General features: G+C 38.8%; 4 protein-coding genes across 6 annotated transcripts in view; 2 read left to right on the top strand and 2 right to left on the bottom strand.

The window, feature by feature from the left end:
• Sans (SAM_USH1G_HARP domain-containing protein Sans) overlaps positions 1–13,942 on the top strand; it is a 45,279-nt gene extending 31,337 nt beyond the window's left edge. The window contains exons 4-10 of the mRNA XM_089734310.1: positions 4,344–4,570; positions 6,001–6,161; positions 7,319–7,488; positions 8,041–8,163; positions 9,284–9,423; positions 9,974–10,159; positions 11,715–13,942. Of these exons, the coding sequence (XP_089590436.1) occupies positions 4,344–4,570; positions 6,001–6,161; positions 7,319–7,488; positions 8,041–8,163; positions 9,284–9,423; positions 9,974–10,159; positions 11,715–11,800 (1,093 nt within the window). The 3' untranslated portion in view covers positions 11,801–13,942. The remainder of the gene's footprint in view (positions 1–4,343; positions 4,571–6,000; positions 6,162–7,318; positions 7,489–8,040; positions 8,164–9,283; positions 9,424–9,973; positions 10,160–11,714) is intronic.
• LOC114253338 (nudC domain-containing protein 3) overlaps positions 1–18,678 on the top strand; it is a 386,657-nt gene that overhangs the window by 308,420 nt on the left and 59,559 nt on the right. The window lies entirely within an intron of this gene.
• Positions 14,756–16,367, bottom strand: LOC149501100 (uncharacterized). The gene has a single exon (XM_089734230.1). The coding sequence runs from the start codon at positions 16,365–16,367 to the stop codon at positions 16,038–16,040; it is 330 nt and encodes a 109-aa protein (XP_089590356.1). The 3' UTR covers positions 14,756–16,037.
• Positions 14,756–18,678, bottom strand: part of LOC114253306 (transmembrane protein 178B) — a 59,625-nt gene continuing 55,702 nt past the window's right edge. The window contains exons 5-7 of one of the 2 annotated variants that reach the window (XM_028188138.2): positions 18,279–18,376; positions 17,261–17,426; positions 14,756–16,762 (exon numbers count right to left, since the gene is read on the bottom strand). In XM_028188138.2, the coding sequence (XP_028043939.1) occupies positions 16,659–16,762; positions 17,261–17,426; positions 18,279–18,376 (368 nt within the window). In that variant the 3' untranslated portion in view covers positions 14,756–16,658. Of the gene's footprint in view, positions 16,763–17,260; positions 17,427–17,985; positions 18,152–18,278; positions 18,377–18,678 lie in introns of both variants that reach the window. The other variant, XM_028188139.2, reaches the window with a different exon arrangement.

Below are 18,678 nucleotides of genomic sequence, written 5' to 3' on the forward strand. Positions count from 1 at the left end.
AAAAAAAAAAAAATTCTGCGTAAGAAAAGCGACGGATCAATGCGTCCAATTTTCGATCTTCGAGAGTTGAACAAGGTCGTAAAGATAAAACACGTAACTGTTTTCGGACACCTCGGTACCAAACTTTCTCCACCCAGGGGACTGGATGATAGAATTAAACATTTCTCAGGAATATTTTTCTAGTATCAGTCGCAAAATTTCGTCGATACTTCTTGAGGATCAGTACCAAGGTACCAGTATCAGTACCTTCAGGAAGGAATCGGTACCTTCTTATGAGTTAGTATGAAATGACATGCCTACCCTTCGGTCTGGCTTCAGAGCCACACCTTTTTTGCTTCTATAACATGCGGGTCGCAGAGACCTTGCGTGCAAAGGGAACTCGAGTGCTAGTGTCTACCTAGACGACTTCCTTTTGGTCGACCAAGACAAATCCAAGTTGAAACTTCAGGCTGCAGAAGCTGTGAAGCTTTTGGATTAACCTTTTTTGCTTCCATAACATGCTGGGTCGCAGAGACCTTGCGTGCAAAAGGAACTCGAGTGCTAGTCTACCTAGACGACTTCCTTTTGGTCGACCAAAACAAATCCAAGTTGAAACTTCAGGCTGCAGAAGCTGTGAAGCTTTTGGATTATCTGGGCTGGCATGTCAATTTCCATTATATAGGGTGCTCGGTCGCTCGGTCGCGGAGATATTGCGTGCAAAGTCGAGTGCTAGCTTACCTACACGACTTAATCTTGTTTCACCAAGACAAATAAACGTTTTTGTTCCCATAGCATGCTCGGTCGCGGAGACCTTGCGTACATAGGGAAGTCAAATGTTAACGTACCTACGCGACTTTTTTGGTCCTTGAAGACAAATAAACCTTTTTGCTTCCGTAGCATGCTCGGTCGCGGAGGCATTGCGTGCAAAATCGAAAGTGCTAGCTTACCTACACGACTTGATCTTGTTTCACCAAAACAAATAAACGTTTTTGCTCCCATACCATGCTCGGTCGCGAAGACCTTACGTACATAGGGAAGTCAAATGTTAACCTACCTACGCGACTTTTTTGGTCCATGAAGACAAATACACCTTTTTTGCTTGCATAGCATGCTCTGTCGCGGAGACATTGCGTGCAAAGGGACGTTGAGTGTTATCCCACCTACGCAAATTCCACCTGGTCCATCAAAAGAAGTCCAAGTTGAGTCTTCAGGCCACATAAGCTGTAAAGCTCTTGGATTATTTGGGCTGCCAAGTCAGCCTTACAAAAAATCAATTAGTACACTGGTTCAAGAGATGACATGTTTAGGGATTCGATGGAAAATTGCGAGAAATAAAGTGGCCACTCAACAACATCCTAGCTCAAACTCTGACGGAATTACATCAATCTATGCTAACTTGCAAATTGCGAACTTGAAAATTCTTGCGAAGTTTCAAGAAAAAACACCCCCGTAAAAACGGGCCATCCTACATGTGTTAACAATTAAATGCAGCGCTGACGCGGAGCCCCATCTCAGACATTGCCGATACACAAAACCAACCATTTCCTGGCAACGGAAGCTTCGGACATGTGTAGGGGTTACAAATGCAGTGCTGACACGGAGTCACATGTCAAACATTGCCGAGACACAAAACCAACCATTTCTTGGCAACGGAAGCTTCGGACATGGGTAGGGGTTACAATTAGACAAAATATTAACGTCCTGTCTATGGTCAGCTCAACAACTGAAACGGCTCAGCCACAAAAGAGCTATTTGCAATGGTAGTGACAATCAAAATGAATCTGAAAGTATTTCACTAGCGTTGACCTTTCGATCTTTAAACCTAAGCGATAAGTTCAAGATAACTGTCAGCTTATAATCTCTCGGGGAGATACAACATCGTAACCGACAGGCTATCACGAGGAAATCAACCTGCGAAATGGCACTTTTTACCACAAGTGACCACAAAAGTTTTTCGAAAGTGGGGTCATCCGGATATAAACCCATTCGCCGACCAAGATTGGATACCTTCAGCAGACCGTAGAGGATGCAACTAGCATGGAGAATTCCTCCTCTCAACCTTCTCCCCAGAGTACTGACTCACTTCAAGTGTCTAGGGAACCTACCTGGTAGAGTTCCCAGACTGAGCGAAAGCATTTGGGTTCCAAGCCCTCAGATCCCGAACGCTAGATAACGCGCACGAAATCCAAAACCTGCCTCCTCCACAGGGTAAACATTAACCCTGAAAGCTTAGAAAGGGGGGGGGGGGAGGTTGTACAAATAATAGACTGGTCTACACAGGAGAAGATTTATTTAAAATTAGCTGGTGTCAATCCACTTTGCCAGCATACTTACCAGCGACTAGAAGATGGTGCATATGGTGCTACAGATTTAAAATTGATCCTAAGTCTGCAGATGTTGCCAAATTCTTTTTTCTTTTCCAAAAAGAAAATTTTGCCTATAAAACAATCCTTCTGCATAAAGCAGCGCTGTCGACTTTCTGTGGGCAACATACATGTAGGACAGCAAACATTCTCAAGCTCTCTAATAAAAATTGCTATTCTAAAAAAGCCATCGGAATAACTAAACAAAATTCAACTACTTATTACAACTTTACTAAGTATAGTCCCATTCACATGAGATCCGAGAATAGTTCTAAATTGGTTTTCTTCAAACCCAGCTACCACCAGATCACGCCTCAAGGTAGCTTGAAGGACACCAACAACCATGTTGCTGGCTACTGGACGCAGAGTTAATGATCTTACTTTGCTCAACATTTAACAGAGAAAAACATCTTTCTGATACCAGTCATTGGGTCTAAAATTAAAATCCATTTTCGTCAATAATCTGCATAAGTGCTTTCTAAACATGAAACTAAAGACATGCCCAGTAAGATTCGTAAGGACTTTTTTCTAACTATGTGTGTTGTCACAAAAGCGGCATACCGTACTGTAATTGGAAACTGGTCTTCGTTCAACCTTACGAGGTAGTGGCATCAACCCATATCTAAGAAGTTGTAGATCAGCAGTAGCCTCTGAGATGGATTGGTAATGAACCAATAGACGAAATACTTTCTAGAGGCAAATGCAAATCATCCAAACGCTTACAATAATTATTTCCGAATAATAGAACTTCCTAAAGATCCTCACGATTCTTTTTTTCAAAACATTTACACCTACATGATGTATATACATCATTTATACAATTTATACATTTTCTTGTATATACAAGATAAAATGTTTATTACAAACTTATAAATATTTTTTAATTATTGAATTAACATGGAAGTTAACAACTGTGTTTTTTCGATTTCATAATTATATAAATTATGAACATTATCATTGCGCTTCATAATTTTATTATAGCTTACCTATTTCATCATAGCGTTGTGCTTAATAATTTCACCAGCAGATAACAAACACGTCTTCATAATACAATGCTGTATGTTTTCCAAAGGCACATCAATATTACGGTTTTACATAACAATAAAACCGATATTATGTGCCGAGAAGGAAAACATACAGCATTGCAGGAAGTTCTTCCTGGTGAAGACTATGAAGATCAAAGATGGCTGCGCTTCCTTTATACTTGCTGGCAGCACCTAGCGGCTAAAGATGGAACTAAATTGACTGTCTATGGTTGGACATAGACAAGGAATTTAAGCTAAGTACACACTGCTTCTTCATAATACAATGCTGTATGTTTTCCTTCTCGGCACATAATATCGGTTTTATTGTTATGTAAAACCGTAATAATTAATGCCGTTTCTTGTTTGATTATTAAACATTTTCGCGGCTCTCTAGTGGTTAAAGGATTTAAGAGTTGCAATAGGAAGTATAACTTGAAATAGGAAGCGGGAGAAGATTCGCTAGAAACATCAGATGAAAGTATTATTATACTACTAATCAGAAATCAGGAAGGAGCATTATTTATGTATCTATACCCAATGCTTAACGACGATTGACGCCCATAAACAGATCAATGCTTACAGTGAAGTCACTAATTACAGCTAAAAACTCGATACAGGCCACATTTGTGAAAGACAAGTCATGGCGTTGAGATAACATCAGGAAGACGGTTACATACCAGATATATTTTTTTTATTTTTTATTTTTATTGCCTTTGTAGGCAGACGGGCATACGGCCCACCTGATGGTGAGTGGTTACCGTCGCCCATGGACTTCAGCAATGCCAGGGGCAGAGCCAAGCCGCTGCCTACCGCTTAATACTCTCCACAAGCCTCGTTTGAAGAAGGACATGTCATAGCGCTCGGGAAACACCGTGGAGGGTGGGATTTCGATTTAAACAATTCTGAATTCTCTCATTTTAGTTAATGAGGTACCACTGAAATCCAAACTACAATTAAATCGTTTTCAATTTTCCAGGAAGAAATCGAAAGCGCTCAAAGAGAAAGCCAGAAAAGACTATGAGAAATCGCAGAAGCAGTATCAGAAAAGACAGAGCAAAGCTGATCTCATGGCCGAGAAGGAAATGAAGAAGCTGGCCAAAGAGTGGGAACAGGGTTACGGCGAAGAGGTGTCCACTATGCCACATCGGCCCAGCAACGTGCTGATAGCCCTCAAACAAAAGATGATCAGATCTACAAGTCAGGGTATGTGGAAATCTTTATTGCCTAAACGTAATTATTTCTGCCAGTAGAACACTGAAGCTGTGATGTTTGATCTATACGTCAACAGCTTTTCTTTTCCAAGGTTCACTTTGGGAAAGAGATCAATTTTGCAGTCCGGTTTTTGTATCGTCACATATATCAAGATTCCCTTTAAATTATAACTATTTGAATCTAGTAGTAAAGAAAAGGAAATTTGTATGAATAATAATGAGTTGCTCTAGTAATTTAAAATATAAAAAATAGGTAATAATAACTTGTGAAAGTTTTAGGTTACTAACTGAATAAGATAACTAGATTTGTCGCAATTACGTTCAAATTCAAATTCGTCACTCTATGGAACTGAAGTTATAAATATAAGAATGTACTTAATATAATATAGTATTGGATGTGTTTAAACAAGTGTCTTCCAATGATCTTTCTAGATCGATTCTTGCATTCGCCGTGATGAGACCGATTCGGAACAACGATGTGTTTTGATAAATTAAATTTGTCATGTTACTATTTAATTTATTTGTGATTTCTATAGTGGATAGTTGCTGTGTTTTGTCGTAATTTGTGATAAATATATAAACAATTATAAATTAGCTTAAATAAATCACTTTGCCACTGGTAAGTAGCATTCTGCGGTTTGGAAGGTGGTCGTTATGCCAATACAATTGACTTTTCGACCTCATATCACATGTCATGTCTCACGGTTAGTAAGGTGACTTAATTCACGTTGCCACGTCGATCGGTCAATACTGGTCACTAAAAACACGTAAATTACAGTTTAATTTTGCCCATCAACTCCAAGAAGGGTTCAATAAACAATGTTGCCACTACGAGCTCATTATTGGAGTGCAAGTCCTTCGTATTTATTTACATTGAGTGGGATTTTGATTTATTGATGTTTCGTAATTGGTCGGGAAGAGTAGCCCTTTTATCCAAATAGTGGCCAGATTTCAGAATAACATCAACCTTGTTAGGGAGAACCGATGTAGAAATAGCAACTGTAGTTCAAGGGATCAGGTCATAGGTGTATCCCCTGATTAATTGTCGACCAAACTTTATGCCTTCCTTTAACGATTAAATTGAATTCTCGTTATCAATGAATCCGAGCTAATATTTAAAAGATTTTTTATATATATTATAATTTAATATTTGTTTTGTGCATCAATAAAAAGAAAAAGAAAAAAAAGTACTTTTGCGATTTTAAACCGCTTTTTTGTCATTAAACTTTTTTTTGTCCTTTTTTTCGGCCTGCCTAATTGTCGGTAGCTTAAAGGGCTGTTCCAACTACGCACAGAACGTATGTTTCCAAGCCATAGACGACTGAGCCGTAAACGATGGTCAAGGAAACGCCACATTGAATCGTCGCAATAGTTTGAATTATGTCCACGACTGGCGTATACCGTGGTGCGTACCGAATCCAGGTAACCTCCTGGCGGACGAGCAGCCCCGCCCGACGTACAGCACGCTGGTCGGCACCGTGAACTCGGGCGTCCGGGGCCGCGGCGCCGTCTACAAGAAGGCCCTCGCCAGCAAACTGCGCAACAACACCATCGGCCGTAATGGACCGAATGATGACTTCAAGGTAACATTTCAATACTTGATTATCCTCCTTAGACACGTTCGTCCACTTCCACGGAGAATTGCTAAATAAAGAAATGTCGAAATTTCGAGACGTTAGTATGGAGATAAAAATTTTTTTTTTCACTTTCGTCCTATAATCGAAATTCCACGATATGTATAATAATCTCTTTGTTTTTGCTAGAAAGCAACTTTAAAATAAATACATGAACTCGTGAATAACTTTTAAACAAACAAAAAAAAAACGGTTAAAATTTTCGAGAAGAAAATTGTACTTAACTATTTGGTCTTTATACGTATATATTTTAGATGAGGTAATATACCAATAGCAAATCTAAATAAATCTAAATTATAATGGAAATCGACAATATACACTAATACGTAAAAACGACTTCTAAAAAAACGTAAGATCTTTAAATGCTTTTAAGAAAAACACACAAAGTTTCAAACCCTTCGTCTGTGTTAGCGTTTAAAGTTTGGACGCGGTCTTCGTTTGTCTGTGTAACCATCGAAACTTTGGACGCACAAAATCCCAATTTAAGACTCCTCACAGATTGGTATAAAAAAACCGGTGTATTCTTTCTAACACATTTAAAACTGTATACAATGAATGAGCCTTCCCTCTCGCACTTTATTTAAGACAAAATAAATAAACACGTTAACATTAATTTAACTATACTGCTTCATTTCTGCACGACAACATCCAAACTTTGGTCGAAACGTTCTAAGGAGGGTAAATCTTTTTTGACGTGACAACGTCTTATAAATCGATGGAGCCGGCTGCACGCACGAAAAAATATGACTCATGCGGCGTTACCTTGCTCTGAGGCGTATCATTTAAGGCTTGAAGTGCAAGCGAGAGCGCGCAACGAGCGAAAAAGAGGCACAATCGGCCTCCGCGTTCGGCAGCGTTCGACATCTGTCTCTCTCCTACTTGAGTGAGCGATGCTTCCGCATGGACAGCTACTATACAATAATACATTTACATGTTTTCGTCAAGTATGAAGTTCAGTGAAAAGTTAATGGGGTGTCAATTGTTTACAGCAACGATAATTGCGATAATTGAAAAATAAAACCATTCCATCAGTATTTTCTTATGACGTTGTCACATTCAACTATCGTCAGTAAACCGACTTTACAGACAACCGTTTTTTTTTATAGGTTGGCGAATTAGAAACGACCGGTCGTCGCTCTCTGACGTCATTATCCGGGCTCCGTCGCGACAGTGAAGTGATGTACGTGGGCACTCTGGGCGCGGGGCCGCAACACCGGAGCAACGTTACCGACGTGTTCACGGAGGACACCGATCAGAAGAAACCGCCACTGACAAGGTATGTACCACGTTATATTAACTACTAGAGGTCACCCAGAGCGGTCGAAAATCGACCATAATTTGCCTATTTCTGCCGTGAAGCAGTAATGCGTTTCGGTTCCAAGGGTGGAGCAACCGTTGTAACTATATACTGAGACCTTAGAACTTATGTCTCTAGGTGGGTGATGGCATTTACGTTGTAGATGTATATGGACTCCGGTAAACACTTAACACCGGGTGGACTGTGAGGTCGTCCATCCATCTCAATAAATAATAAAATAAACTTATTGGGCTTCATCTATAATCTATAACATTTATAATCTAAAAAATACATTAAATCAATTTAAAAAAACTTTACACACACTACTATGTATTTTACACACCCACATATATTTTTACACGTACATTTTAGTTTAATGTGTACCTATTGTACACACTTTCACTCACATCAATTAAGATTTATTAAGACATTTATTATAATATTATGAAAAATATATGTATTATTGTTCCAGTTAAAATGAAAAATTTAACAGGTAGTAATTGTTTTTTTTTTTTAATTTTACTTCGGCAGATCGGCAAGTCAACCGGATTTCACGGTTCTGTCTGGAGAAGACAGCGGCATAGGACAGGAGGTGATGCTGCAAGAGCCCGCCAGTATATTCGACAGACCAGGATTCGGGAGTGTAGCCTTTAGGTAATGTTTTTTTTCTATTGCCCTTGTAGGCAGACGAGCATACGGCTCACCTAATGGTGAGTGGCTACCGTTGCCCATGGACTTCAGCAATGCCAGGGGCAGAGCCAAGCCGCTGCCTACCGCTTAATACTCTCCACAAGCCTCTTTTAAAGAAGGACATGTCATAGCGCTCGGGAAACACCGTGGAGGGGAGCTCATTCCATAGCCGGATGGTACGTGGCAAAAAATGTAGTGTCTTTGTTTTGTAATTTGTTGTGGTTTGGGGATATCGCGTCATTCGACACGCGGTCTTTTACGCCATATTTGTGTATTATATACAGGATGTTGCAAAACAGAATACGATACAATCTGCATATTCGTGATTGATATCTCTCTCGGTAGGCAGCGGTTTGGCTCTACCCCTGGCATTGCTGAAGTCCGTGGGCGGCGGTAACCACTCACCATCAGGTGGCCCGTATGCACGTTTGTCTACAAGGGCAATAAAAAAACATATCTACTTTTTTGATGTCAGCAATGTCAGGGGCAGAGCCAAGCCGTTGCCTACCGTTTAATACTCTCTACAAGTCTCGTTTCAAGAAAGACATGTCACAGCGCTCGGGAAGCACCGTGGAGATTTTTAGAGCAGGTCTTTGTTATTTTCTTTATCTATTCATTTCAGAGGATCAACCTTTTTTTTTGCGTGGCAGGGGGAAAACCTCATGGATATCAATCGGCCCGGGCCAGATGGTATGCCCGACTCAACTGAGAAGATTACTCAACAACCTACGCACTAAAACCCCCTTCCGTTACTTCTCCTGTCCTCTCTAGAGCCGCCTGAGCAATTTCACAGGCTCAACTTTTATTTATTTATTGCTTAGATGGGTAGACGAGCTCACAGCCCACCTGGTGTTAAGTGGTTTCTGGAGCCCATAGACATCTACAACGTAAATGCGCCACCCACCTTGAGATATAAGTTCTAAGATCTCAGTATAGTTACAACGGCTGCCCTACCCTTCTATCCGAAACGCATTACTGCTTCACGGCAGAAATAGGCAGGTGGTGGTACCTACCCGCGCGGTCTCACAAGAGGTCCTACCACCGGATCGGCTCACAAATGATTACAGACTTGTTCATGTTTCAGACGGTCCATAACGGCCACGCTGGGCGCGATGCCGGGCGCGCCGGGCGAGGACCTGTCCATCGGCTCGGCGGGGTCACTGGCCGCGCGCCACGCCCCCCGCACCGCCTACCGCCCCGCCGAGTGGACCGAGCCGCACTCAGGTACCGCACTCTGGAAATCTTTTTTTTTCTCAGATACTCTGTACTCTACTAGAAAGCTTCCAAGTAATAAGAAATCTATATATTAATACGTGAAGCAAAAACTTTGTATCCCTTTTTACGAAAATTGCGCGGATGGAGGAGTATGAAATTTTCCTCACCCACTAGAGTTTTTTTTTATTGCATAGATATTGTATTATGAATGCATAGTTTTAAAAGAATATTAGCATAGTGGTTACTGGTGGTAGGACCTCTTATGAGTCCTCACGGGTAGGTACCACCGCCGGTATTACTGCCTTGAAGCAGTAAAGCGTTTTCCGGTTCCCCGACCGCTGCTATAAGCTGCCAAATTAATATATGAGACGAATCAGTGATGTGCTCGCGTTGGACAGAATGAATGGTAATCCTGTGTACCTCTGCGAACCTAGCGGTAAGCAGGGGCTTGGCTTGGCCCTTTGGCATTTCTGAAGTCCACGAGCGACGGTAACCACTCACCATCAGGTGGGCCGCGTGCCATCCAGGGCAATAAAAAAAATTTAAAAAAACACTGCAGAAAGCTCGACGATAACTTCGGACGAGGAGGGAGAGGCCGATGAGTCTGGCTCTGCGTCCCTAGAGCGTTTCCTGACCGCGTGGGGCCTCTCGCAGTACGTGCAGAAGTTTCGAGACGAACAAATCGACTTGGAAGCGCTTATGCTGCTGACCGAGAGCGACATGAAATCACTCGGCCTGCCTCTAGGTGAGTAGGCTCCATCCTGGCTGAGCCTTTGCTCGCCCACCTGTCCTGATGAAATTGGAAAGGCCTCCGGGCCACCAGTAGTACTATAATCATAAAATAAATAATTTTATAGAAAATAACTAAAAAATAGAAAATAAATTAGAATTAAAAATATTGTTTCAAATAGAAAAAATGATTTTATTGTAAAAAAAAACGTGGATTGCTTTTCAGGATATTATCAAAATAACCCTTCTACTCATATCTGTTCATAAAATATTTATAACTACCTACTGATACCATGCAACCGACGCTTTTTTTACAATAAAATAATTTTTTCTTACAATATTTTTAATTCAAATTTATTTTCAATTTTTTAATTGGATTTTCTATAAAAGCGTATTTTGTTAGTTTTTTTTTAACTATTATTTATTTTTCACTTTTTAGTTTAATTTCAATTTTTTCAAATTTTTTTTAAATATTTTATTGTTATCGGTCCTTAATAAGTATACCAAATTTCGAGATAATCTGACGTTTTGAAGGGGTCAAAAACGTGTTCAAAGATTCCGTTACATACTAACATACATACGTCTGAAGCTAATAAAACAGTATTAAAAAGAAAGGAAAAAAGAAAAGTAAGTAAGTTTTGTATTATATCGAGGGGGGGAGAGGTGAAAGGCTTAAACGACATTACGCTTAATACGCGACATTTATCTTTGTAATACCCTTCCGGTTTGAGCCCCGTGAGCTCACCTTAGCTGATATAACCTCTCAAGGCTATCAGCATAAGTAGGAAAAAAATAAATAATCAAAAGTGCGTTCTATCTGATATTAATATCAACAGTTCGACATTTTTAATTGAACGTCAATTAAGTTTACCCATTTGAAATTAGCTGAAGAAGTGTTTTTTGTTATGATATTTTACTCTAATTTTAATTTTCATGGATGGAGTGTGATAGATGATATAAGAAATAGAGAGAGGAGTGATTGTTGATAGAAGAGAATGGAATAGAAAAATTAGCTGTACCGACCCCACCTACTTGGATAAGGTAGAAAAAAGAAGAAGAAGATTTTTTCCTAATAATAATCTTCGAATGGCTCTCCTGTAAAGTTGCAAAAATGTTGCTTAAACCAAATAGCCTTTCACCTGTCGATAGCATTGCAAATGATACCATTATTTATTTAATTTTCATGCATTTGTTTAGCTTGTGGAACATGGCAATTTTAGCCTGTTTTTTTTATTACTATAAGGTTTTGGTCCTTTAAGCCAAACCTTTATTTAACAGATGCTCTGTAATATAATAACAAAACTATTAAGTTAAATAAGATAAAATAACTTTACAGTAAATTTGATGTAATTTATTAAATCTTTAGTGGATTTTCTTTTATTGATTTTTTCCCGTTTCTAATCGTTGATAGCCTAAGAGACTATTCCAGCTATGCTCTGACGGGTAAGTGAGCAGTGCTTCGCAGAATCTATCACCGGATCGGAAACGCGACCCACTGAGAAGATTCGGTCAGAAACTCAGTGGGTTAGTAATTTTTTTTTTGTGTATTAAACAGTAACTGTATCCCACAGGTCCGTACAGAAAACTCGTCACAGCTGTCCAAGAGAGGAAACAGGCGTTAACTAGCCCGGGACCCATAGTCGACACGGCGATCTGACGGCGGCCATTGTCATTGTCATCAGTCGCCAGTACCTATGGAGTTTGTGTGATTTTTCTTACTAGCTAATAACGTAATATTAGTACGGTCAGCATAACAATAATATCACTTTTAAATAATTCCAAATATAATGATATAAAATACATCGGACAATGAAAGATTTAACTGCGTTTTCTGTATTATAAATGCGAATTTATTGACAATATAAAATTAAAACTATATTAAATTATTCTAACAAAATATTCACTCATCTGTAAAAGAAATACGAAAAAAATATTTAAAGTCCTTATCTATGTGTGTTTAAATTAATATATTATACAATATTATTAGTATATTATGTAAGAGTGAATTATTTCTCTTCGTTGAATGACAGGTGAGTGAACTTCTCTAAGAAGTTTTCTTCAAAAGTACGTAGGAGTTTCTTTATCTAAATAAGAATTACATTCCTTTAAGTATACAAATAACAGGATGTGATATTTTTATACAAAATAAATCATTTTAATACGAATCAAAATATATACTATAATATATAAATATATAATATACGATATATACTATATACACTTAAAACTAAGAAGCTATCTAAATTTTGAATTTGGATATGATGTTTTTTTTTTAAAATTCTTTAGAATTTATTCCTCATTCTCGGTCTAGTGTGAAAAATGAAATGAAATTAAATTCGCTGTATTTAATTATTATGATCAGATTTTTTAATGAATCCGTGTAATAATATTAACCAACACACAAATCACAATAGAACCTTTTATATCGATATTATTGCCGAACAGTAATAGACTAATATATACACTGATAATGTACACTGAATAAACAGACTGGCTATGCGATTGTAGCCTCTATTCCTAATGAACATAAATTATATTTTTATGTAAAAAATATATTATTAGTGTAAATTCGCGCAAATAAGCAGTAGATTTGATGACTAATGTTCAGCGGGTACCCGTGCCCGTGGACATCAGCACGCGCATGCCGTCTCCAACCTTGCCACTTGAGGTCCGTGTCTGCATTAAGTTTTATAAGGATTGTCTCGCCCTTCAAAACGAAACCGCAAATTTTTTTGATGTAGGAATGAGCAAGATGATGACAAAATGCGAATTCATTCTCTACCACCAATAAATATATAGTAAAAGCTCTTCATTCGCAGCGTATATGTTTTGTATAAATATGCCGCGAATATTTAATGATAAAATACATAAAAATATATGGTATTATAGGGATACGTTCCAAGGTGACAAAAAAAACACAACATTTAACATATTAGGCATAATTGTAATAAAGTCTATTTTTTTAGTCCATTGGACAAGGTTTTTACAAATGATATTCGGTTAGAGACCTATATAGAATCCTTTTTATCAATGTACCGATTTGATTCGCGAATAAAGAAAACTTTAGCTGCGAACATAGGAATTGGGTGCATTTTCATCGTGGAAACGCGAATGAAGGAAGCGCGAATAAGGAGCTTTTACTCTATCATAAATAATAAAAAAATAACATCTGAAATTCAGTAGACAGCTTTTGGCTGTGCCCCTGGCGTTGCTGATGTCCATGACCGACAATGACGACTTTCCATCAGATGGGCCGTATGCTTGCATGTCTGCAATAGCAATAAAAAGTACATGGTACTGAATATGAATATTTTATATAAATATAATAATTACCTTTATCTGATGAAGTTGGAAATGTATGTAGTTGTCGGTATTTTGAGGAAGTTGTTTTAGTCCCCCCAAAATACAAAAAATGGCGACCGTGTAGTTTCAATAAATTGTTGTATTTTACATATTTATTGATAGTCACAGCAAAACGAGGCCGGGTTCCAATAAATATATTAATAAATCAATCAATAAAAACTATAATCGTAATTCAACTTCATATTTTGTATCCTATAACTTTAAAAGGTTTTTTTTTTTAATCAGGTTATATTCATATTCTATTCCTTTTTATATTTTTATAGTGTATATGTAATGCTATTTGATAAAATTATAAATTATTGTGCCTCAATTATTGTGATAGTAATGTACTTAAGACATTCCATCCATTTGTAATGCGTCCAATGAAGCCATAATTATGTATATTTTATGATGTACAGATTAAAATATTTTTAATAAAGTTTTTTGTATGAATGAATTATGTGATTTTTTTAAACCCTTCTAGTAAATCGTCATTTTATTTAAAGGGCTTTAATATGTGTTAGGGTTTCGAATCACACCTACCTTTTTTTCGGGCCGTGGGCCGAACCTCCTACGAGGCGCCTCCTAGGGGGCGCGCGGGGTATGCGGGACTTGACGATCTGCAAGGTCTTGGGAGCAGACCATGGGCCCAAGGAATTTTAGGGCCCACCCACTAAACGACTCCCCTGGAATCACCTACCTGACACAACGCAATTTTTTTTCTTTATTGCTTATATGGTTGGACAAGGTCACAGCCCACCTGAAGTGGTAAATTTACAAATTATTTGGTTTTCGTTTTTATTAAACGATTTTTTCCCTTACCTTTTTGCTGGTAGTGGTCGACCTTGTCAACCAAAAGAGCCAAATATAGATAACACACAATTGAAATTTATTCAAAGAGAGTGATTTTTTTAACTTAAATGTATTTATAGCCTTGTCTTGCAAAAATGTTTACTTGGCTCTCTTACAAGGCAAGACAATAAGTAATATTTTGGGTCTGCGCTGAGAAGCCAAAGAGCCGCGGGTTGCCGACCACGGGCCTAAGGGGCTATCCCAGCTACTTTCTGAGTTGAGCAATACTATTCCTACTCATTAGGTAGGTAGATCTAGTATGACCTCTCGAGGTCTCTAGAATAGGTAGGAAAAAAACTTCTGATCACTATCTGGTACCGTGTGAACGTAATGCCAGTCAGTCAGTCTACCATTCTGCCTACTTACAGAACAAATGACATCATTGCAGATATTATTGTGTGAAAAAAAAACCAATACATTTCATTTTTGTAATTTTTATTTGTAAAATTTAAATACAATAGTGATGAAAAATACTTGTAAACAATCTCTAGTCGTTTTCGTTAAATATACTTATATCGATAAATTTACAATAGATTCGCGAACTCTTAACTAATTGGTTCTGTTTAGATTGACTCGAACGATACGATAAGAACGATTAATAAACCCTTAGTTTAAAAATTTAAATTCGAAAAAAAAAACTGTTTATTGTTTTTTTTTTTACAAAATGGAAGCCACCAGTTTATATATACATTCTACAATATAAACCGTTATTTTAATACGACAATATATAAGAACTTAAATTTATTTGGGATGGTATTATCATCATTATTATGCTACGAAGAAGGTACTTATATGAATATCTGAGCAATTACAAGAGCATTATATAAATATGTATACTGATTAAAATAATTTCAATATATTGAACTATGAAACCTATAAATTACAATAAGTTCATGATGCTTATATAAATAAATATAGATGAGCATTTTTTTTGTCAAAGGCACTACAACGATATTTTGTTTTGTGGATTTTGAGACAATTCTTTTGTGTAGGTAATTAATGTACGCACTAATAAAAAAAATCTTAATAATTATTCTAACTAAACGTTTTGTTTTATTGCGATATATTATGGCGGAGTGAATATATATTTATAACTCCTGTTGTGGTCGGTGTTATGTCAAATGTGAACAAAAAAAACCAACGATTATTATTTTTATTAAAATTATTACCGCATCGTGGTTAAATTTGAATCGCTGTTTCTGTTCGGCATAACGTAGACCACTTCACGTTCGCTTCTAATATGCTCCTTGTTGGAATATGATCACTAATTACAACTATAATTCGTGAGACAAAGGCTTTGTTCGTCGGAAGCATCACGCTCCGAAGGGACCAGCGGTGTCGGAGTTTCGTAAGCCGTGCTCAAGGTAGGGGCCGAGCGACGATTCCCTTCAACTTTATCGATTAATATTATCGATATTCTTAACTTTATCGATATTCCATAAACTACTTTCAACATTAAGATACTGATGATACATAGCTCGGCCCATATAATACGTGCCATTAACGTGCGTCAGTTTCGCAACCAGAATCGGACCTGTTTCGTTTGCATTAATCAGATAGTGTAGGTACGTAAAAGTTTAAATGACATTGACAGTTGAGAATGTCAACTTTTAAATAGAGTCACATAGCTGTGGCGTCTTACACTGCAACGGCCTTGAATCGAAACTCTTCACCGTCACTTCGTTACGGCTCCCGCGCGCTCAGTACATGAATGCAAGGTAAACATTGTTTTTCGGGGACTTTTTAGATTTCTTGTTGTTCCTTTTCAAACGGTTGAGCTTACAACCCTCGTCGTGATAGTACGAGTACTGGGGGTAGGGGACGTAGGCGCCGGTCACTTGGTCGATGGGTACCATGATGGGCAGGTCCGTCATCGAAGCCGGCCGCTCGTACGAAGACGAGTCAGAGTCTTTAGGCTCTGCGTACTGGGGGCTGTTGCTCTCCAGCTGGTTACCAATCTCGTGACTTTGGTTGCAGACGGGCACGCTCCTGCTCGTGTCCGCTGACACGTTGGAGCGAGACCGGAGCATCGGACGCGTCGACGAGAAATCGTCCGCAGAGTGCTGTAGACTCTTGGACCGAGGTCGGGCCAAAGTTTGGGGAGGCGTCTCGTCTATACGGGACAGGGTGTGCCTTCTGACTGGGCGGTAGACTTTCTTGTCGCCGATCAGCTTGGGTCGTTTGATTTTCCGGTGGGAGTTGAATGTGTCGAGTGAGGAGTGGGAGGAGGTTGTACGGGCGCGGGGCGAGGGGTTGCGGGCCGGGGCCTGCGGGGCGGGGGCGCAGTGCGGCGCCACCAGGTCCGGGATCTGGTCGCGTGCTCAGTAGTTGTAGGGCCCGTACTGCGAGCCGTGGTAGTAGGGCCCGGGGTACGCCGCGGGCGGCGGGTATCCGGCGTAAGCGTACTGCTGCTTTTGTGGGTATACTGGAAACACAAATTCGATATTAATACTTTTGTTGAAATGGAATGTTGCTAGCTTATTCTGAATTATGTAAATTTTATATCTCTAAATTAATGAGAACGATACATATAGTTTCTCAAACTAATAACAAATTTATATATAAGTATTATAAAATATTCTATTATAAATCAGAACCAATCCCCCAACGTCACAAGCATGCCGTGCCAACGATTGAGAAATGTATTTACAAAAGTATTGATTGTGTCTCATTTGGATTGAACGATTATTGTTTTTAAATTCATGACATCATCGCTAACATTTTCCGAACAATGGTCACTGTGTAGGTACTTAATCAGGTAAAATGTTTCAATAAATGTTAAACAATCAATTTAGATTTAAGTTAACTTTATCGTTTAAAATGCACAAACTAAAAAAATTAATACGCAGCCTAAAATATATAAATGATTTAGTTTTTGTTTAATGATGTTTCGTAATAAAGGAAGTTATGATAAGCGGATTACCCGGCATGAGGTACTGCATATTAAGCGCTTCCTCCCGCTCTCGCTCGCCGCGTAAGCAAATGGCCGCCGACGAGAACAAGATGGCCGACAGCAGTGACAGCCCGACGCCGCACCACGCCACCATATACGACCAATCGTACCAAACGCGAGAGTTGTCACGTAATATCTGGTTTATACCAATATCCGACAACGAATATCGATTTTCGAATTGTGTACGTGAGTGTTCATCGTGCGGGTGTTGATTGCGTACGAATAATACGGTAATTATGGCAACACGGATTTTTTTTTTATAAAAAAATACATTCGTAGTTTCGTGTGAGATGTGTGGGTGAGTTTAAAAAAAACGGAGAACCATGGGAAATATAAAATTAACGATAGTTGAAATTGGATAGAATTCAATGGGTAAAACGTACAGCACCATGTTAATGTATGTAAGCATGTTAGTATTGCGTTTGGCGTAAACCAGATATTTTAGAGAAATTATATTTTTTTAATAAATTTAGACCGGTCGCGAGTCCGCAGTTGCCATTCCGAACATGGAAAGAAAGAGAAAAAGCATTTTGTTAGTATGATGATACTTACGTAGCTTTCGCTTATAACTAAGTTATGATCGTTCGAAGTAAAATATACAAAAGTTTCGTTGCCAGATCTTCCTTAACCGCCAAGCGTTAACCGTTGCACAAGATGGCCGAACCCACAAAATGGCGGCCGAGCCGGTCTCTAACCTGGCATAATGTACTGCACATTATTCTGCTGTTCCCGGCGCTTTTCTTTGCAGAGACAAATGGCGGCAGAGAAGAATACTATGGAGCTGGAGAAGGAGACGCCCACAGACAACCAGGCGAGGATGTACGACCAGTCGTACCATATCGATGAGTTGTCTTTTAGTACCTGCCGCGGAACTCGTTTAAAACTATTTGCTTTATACTCCTCGATTAAAATTTAATCTCTTAACAATATGCTTTTCAAATTCAACGAAAAAATATTCAGGTTTAAATATTATGTTCTAATGACTCACGTTGGGCCATTGTTGATAGAACTCCTCTCCTACAACCTTCTCCTTTTCATAAAACTCAACCCCGTGCCATAGTGCCATAGCGCCCGCCGACAGCAGACCTGGAACGAACACGTAGGTACAGTTACGTCCAATTTTCGAGTACATCAAAGCTGCGTATCCATTGAAAAAGTACCAGTGTGCTTAGTGCGAGTTTTTTGAAATTTTCGATAGCGTTAAAGTTAGCTCAAATTTGTATGCAGTTAGAACAGCGGTAGGTACCACCACCCCGCCTATTTCTGCCGTGAAGCAGTAATGCGTTTCGGTTTGAAGGGTGGGGCAGCCGTAATAACTATACTGAGACATTAGAACTTGTATCTCAAGGTGTATGGCGCATTTACGTTGTAGATGTCTATGGGCTCCA

The sequence above is a fragment of the Bombyx mandarina genome, chromosome 17 (assembly GCF_030267445.1).
Source record: "Bombyx mandarina strain Sakado chromosome 17, ASM3026744v2".
In the NCBI taxonomy this organism is placed as follows: Eukaryota; Metazoa; Arthropoda; class Insecta; order Lepidoptera; family Bombycidae; genus Bombyx; species Bombyx mandarina.

Coding starts and splice junctions, on each gene's coding strand:
- LOC149501100 (XM_089734230.1), bottom strand. CDS start 16,367: ATGCTCCGGTCTCGCTCCAACGTGTCAGCGGACACGAGCAGGAGCGTG.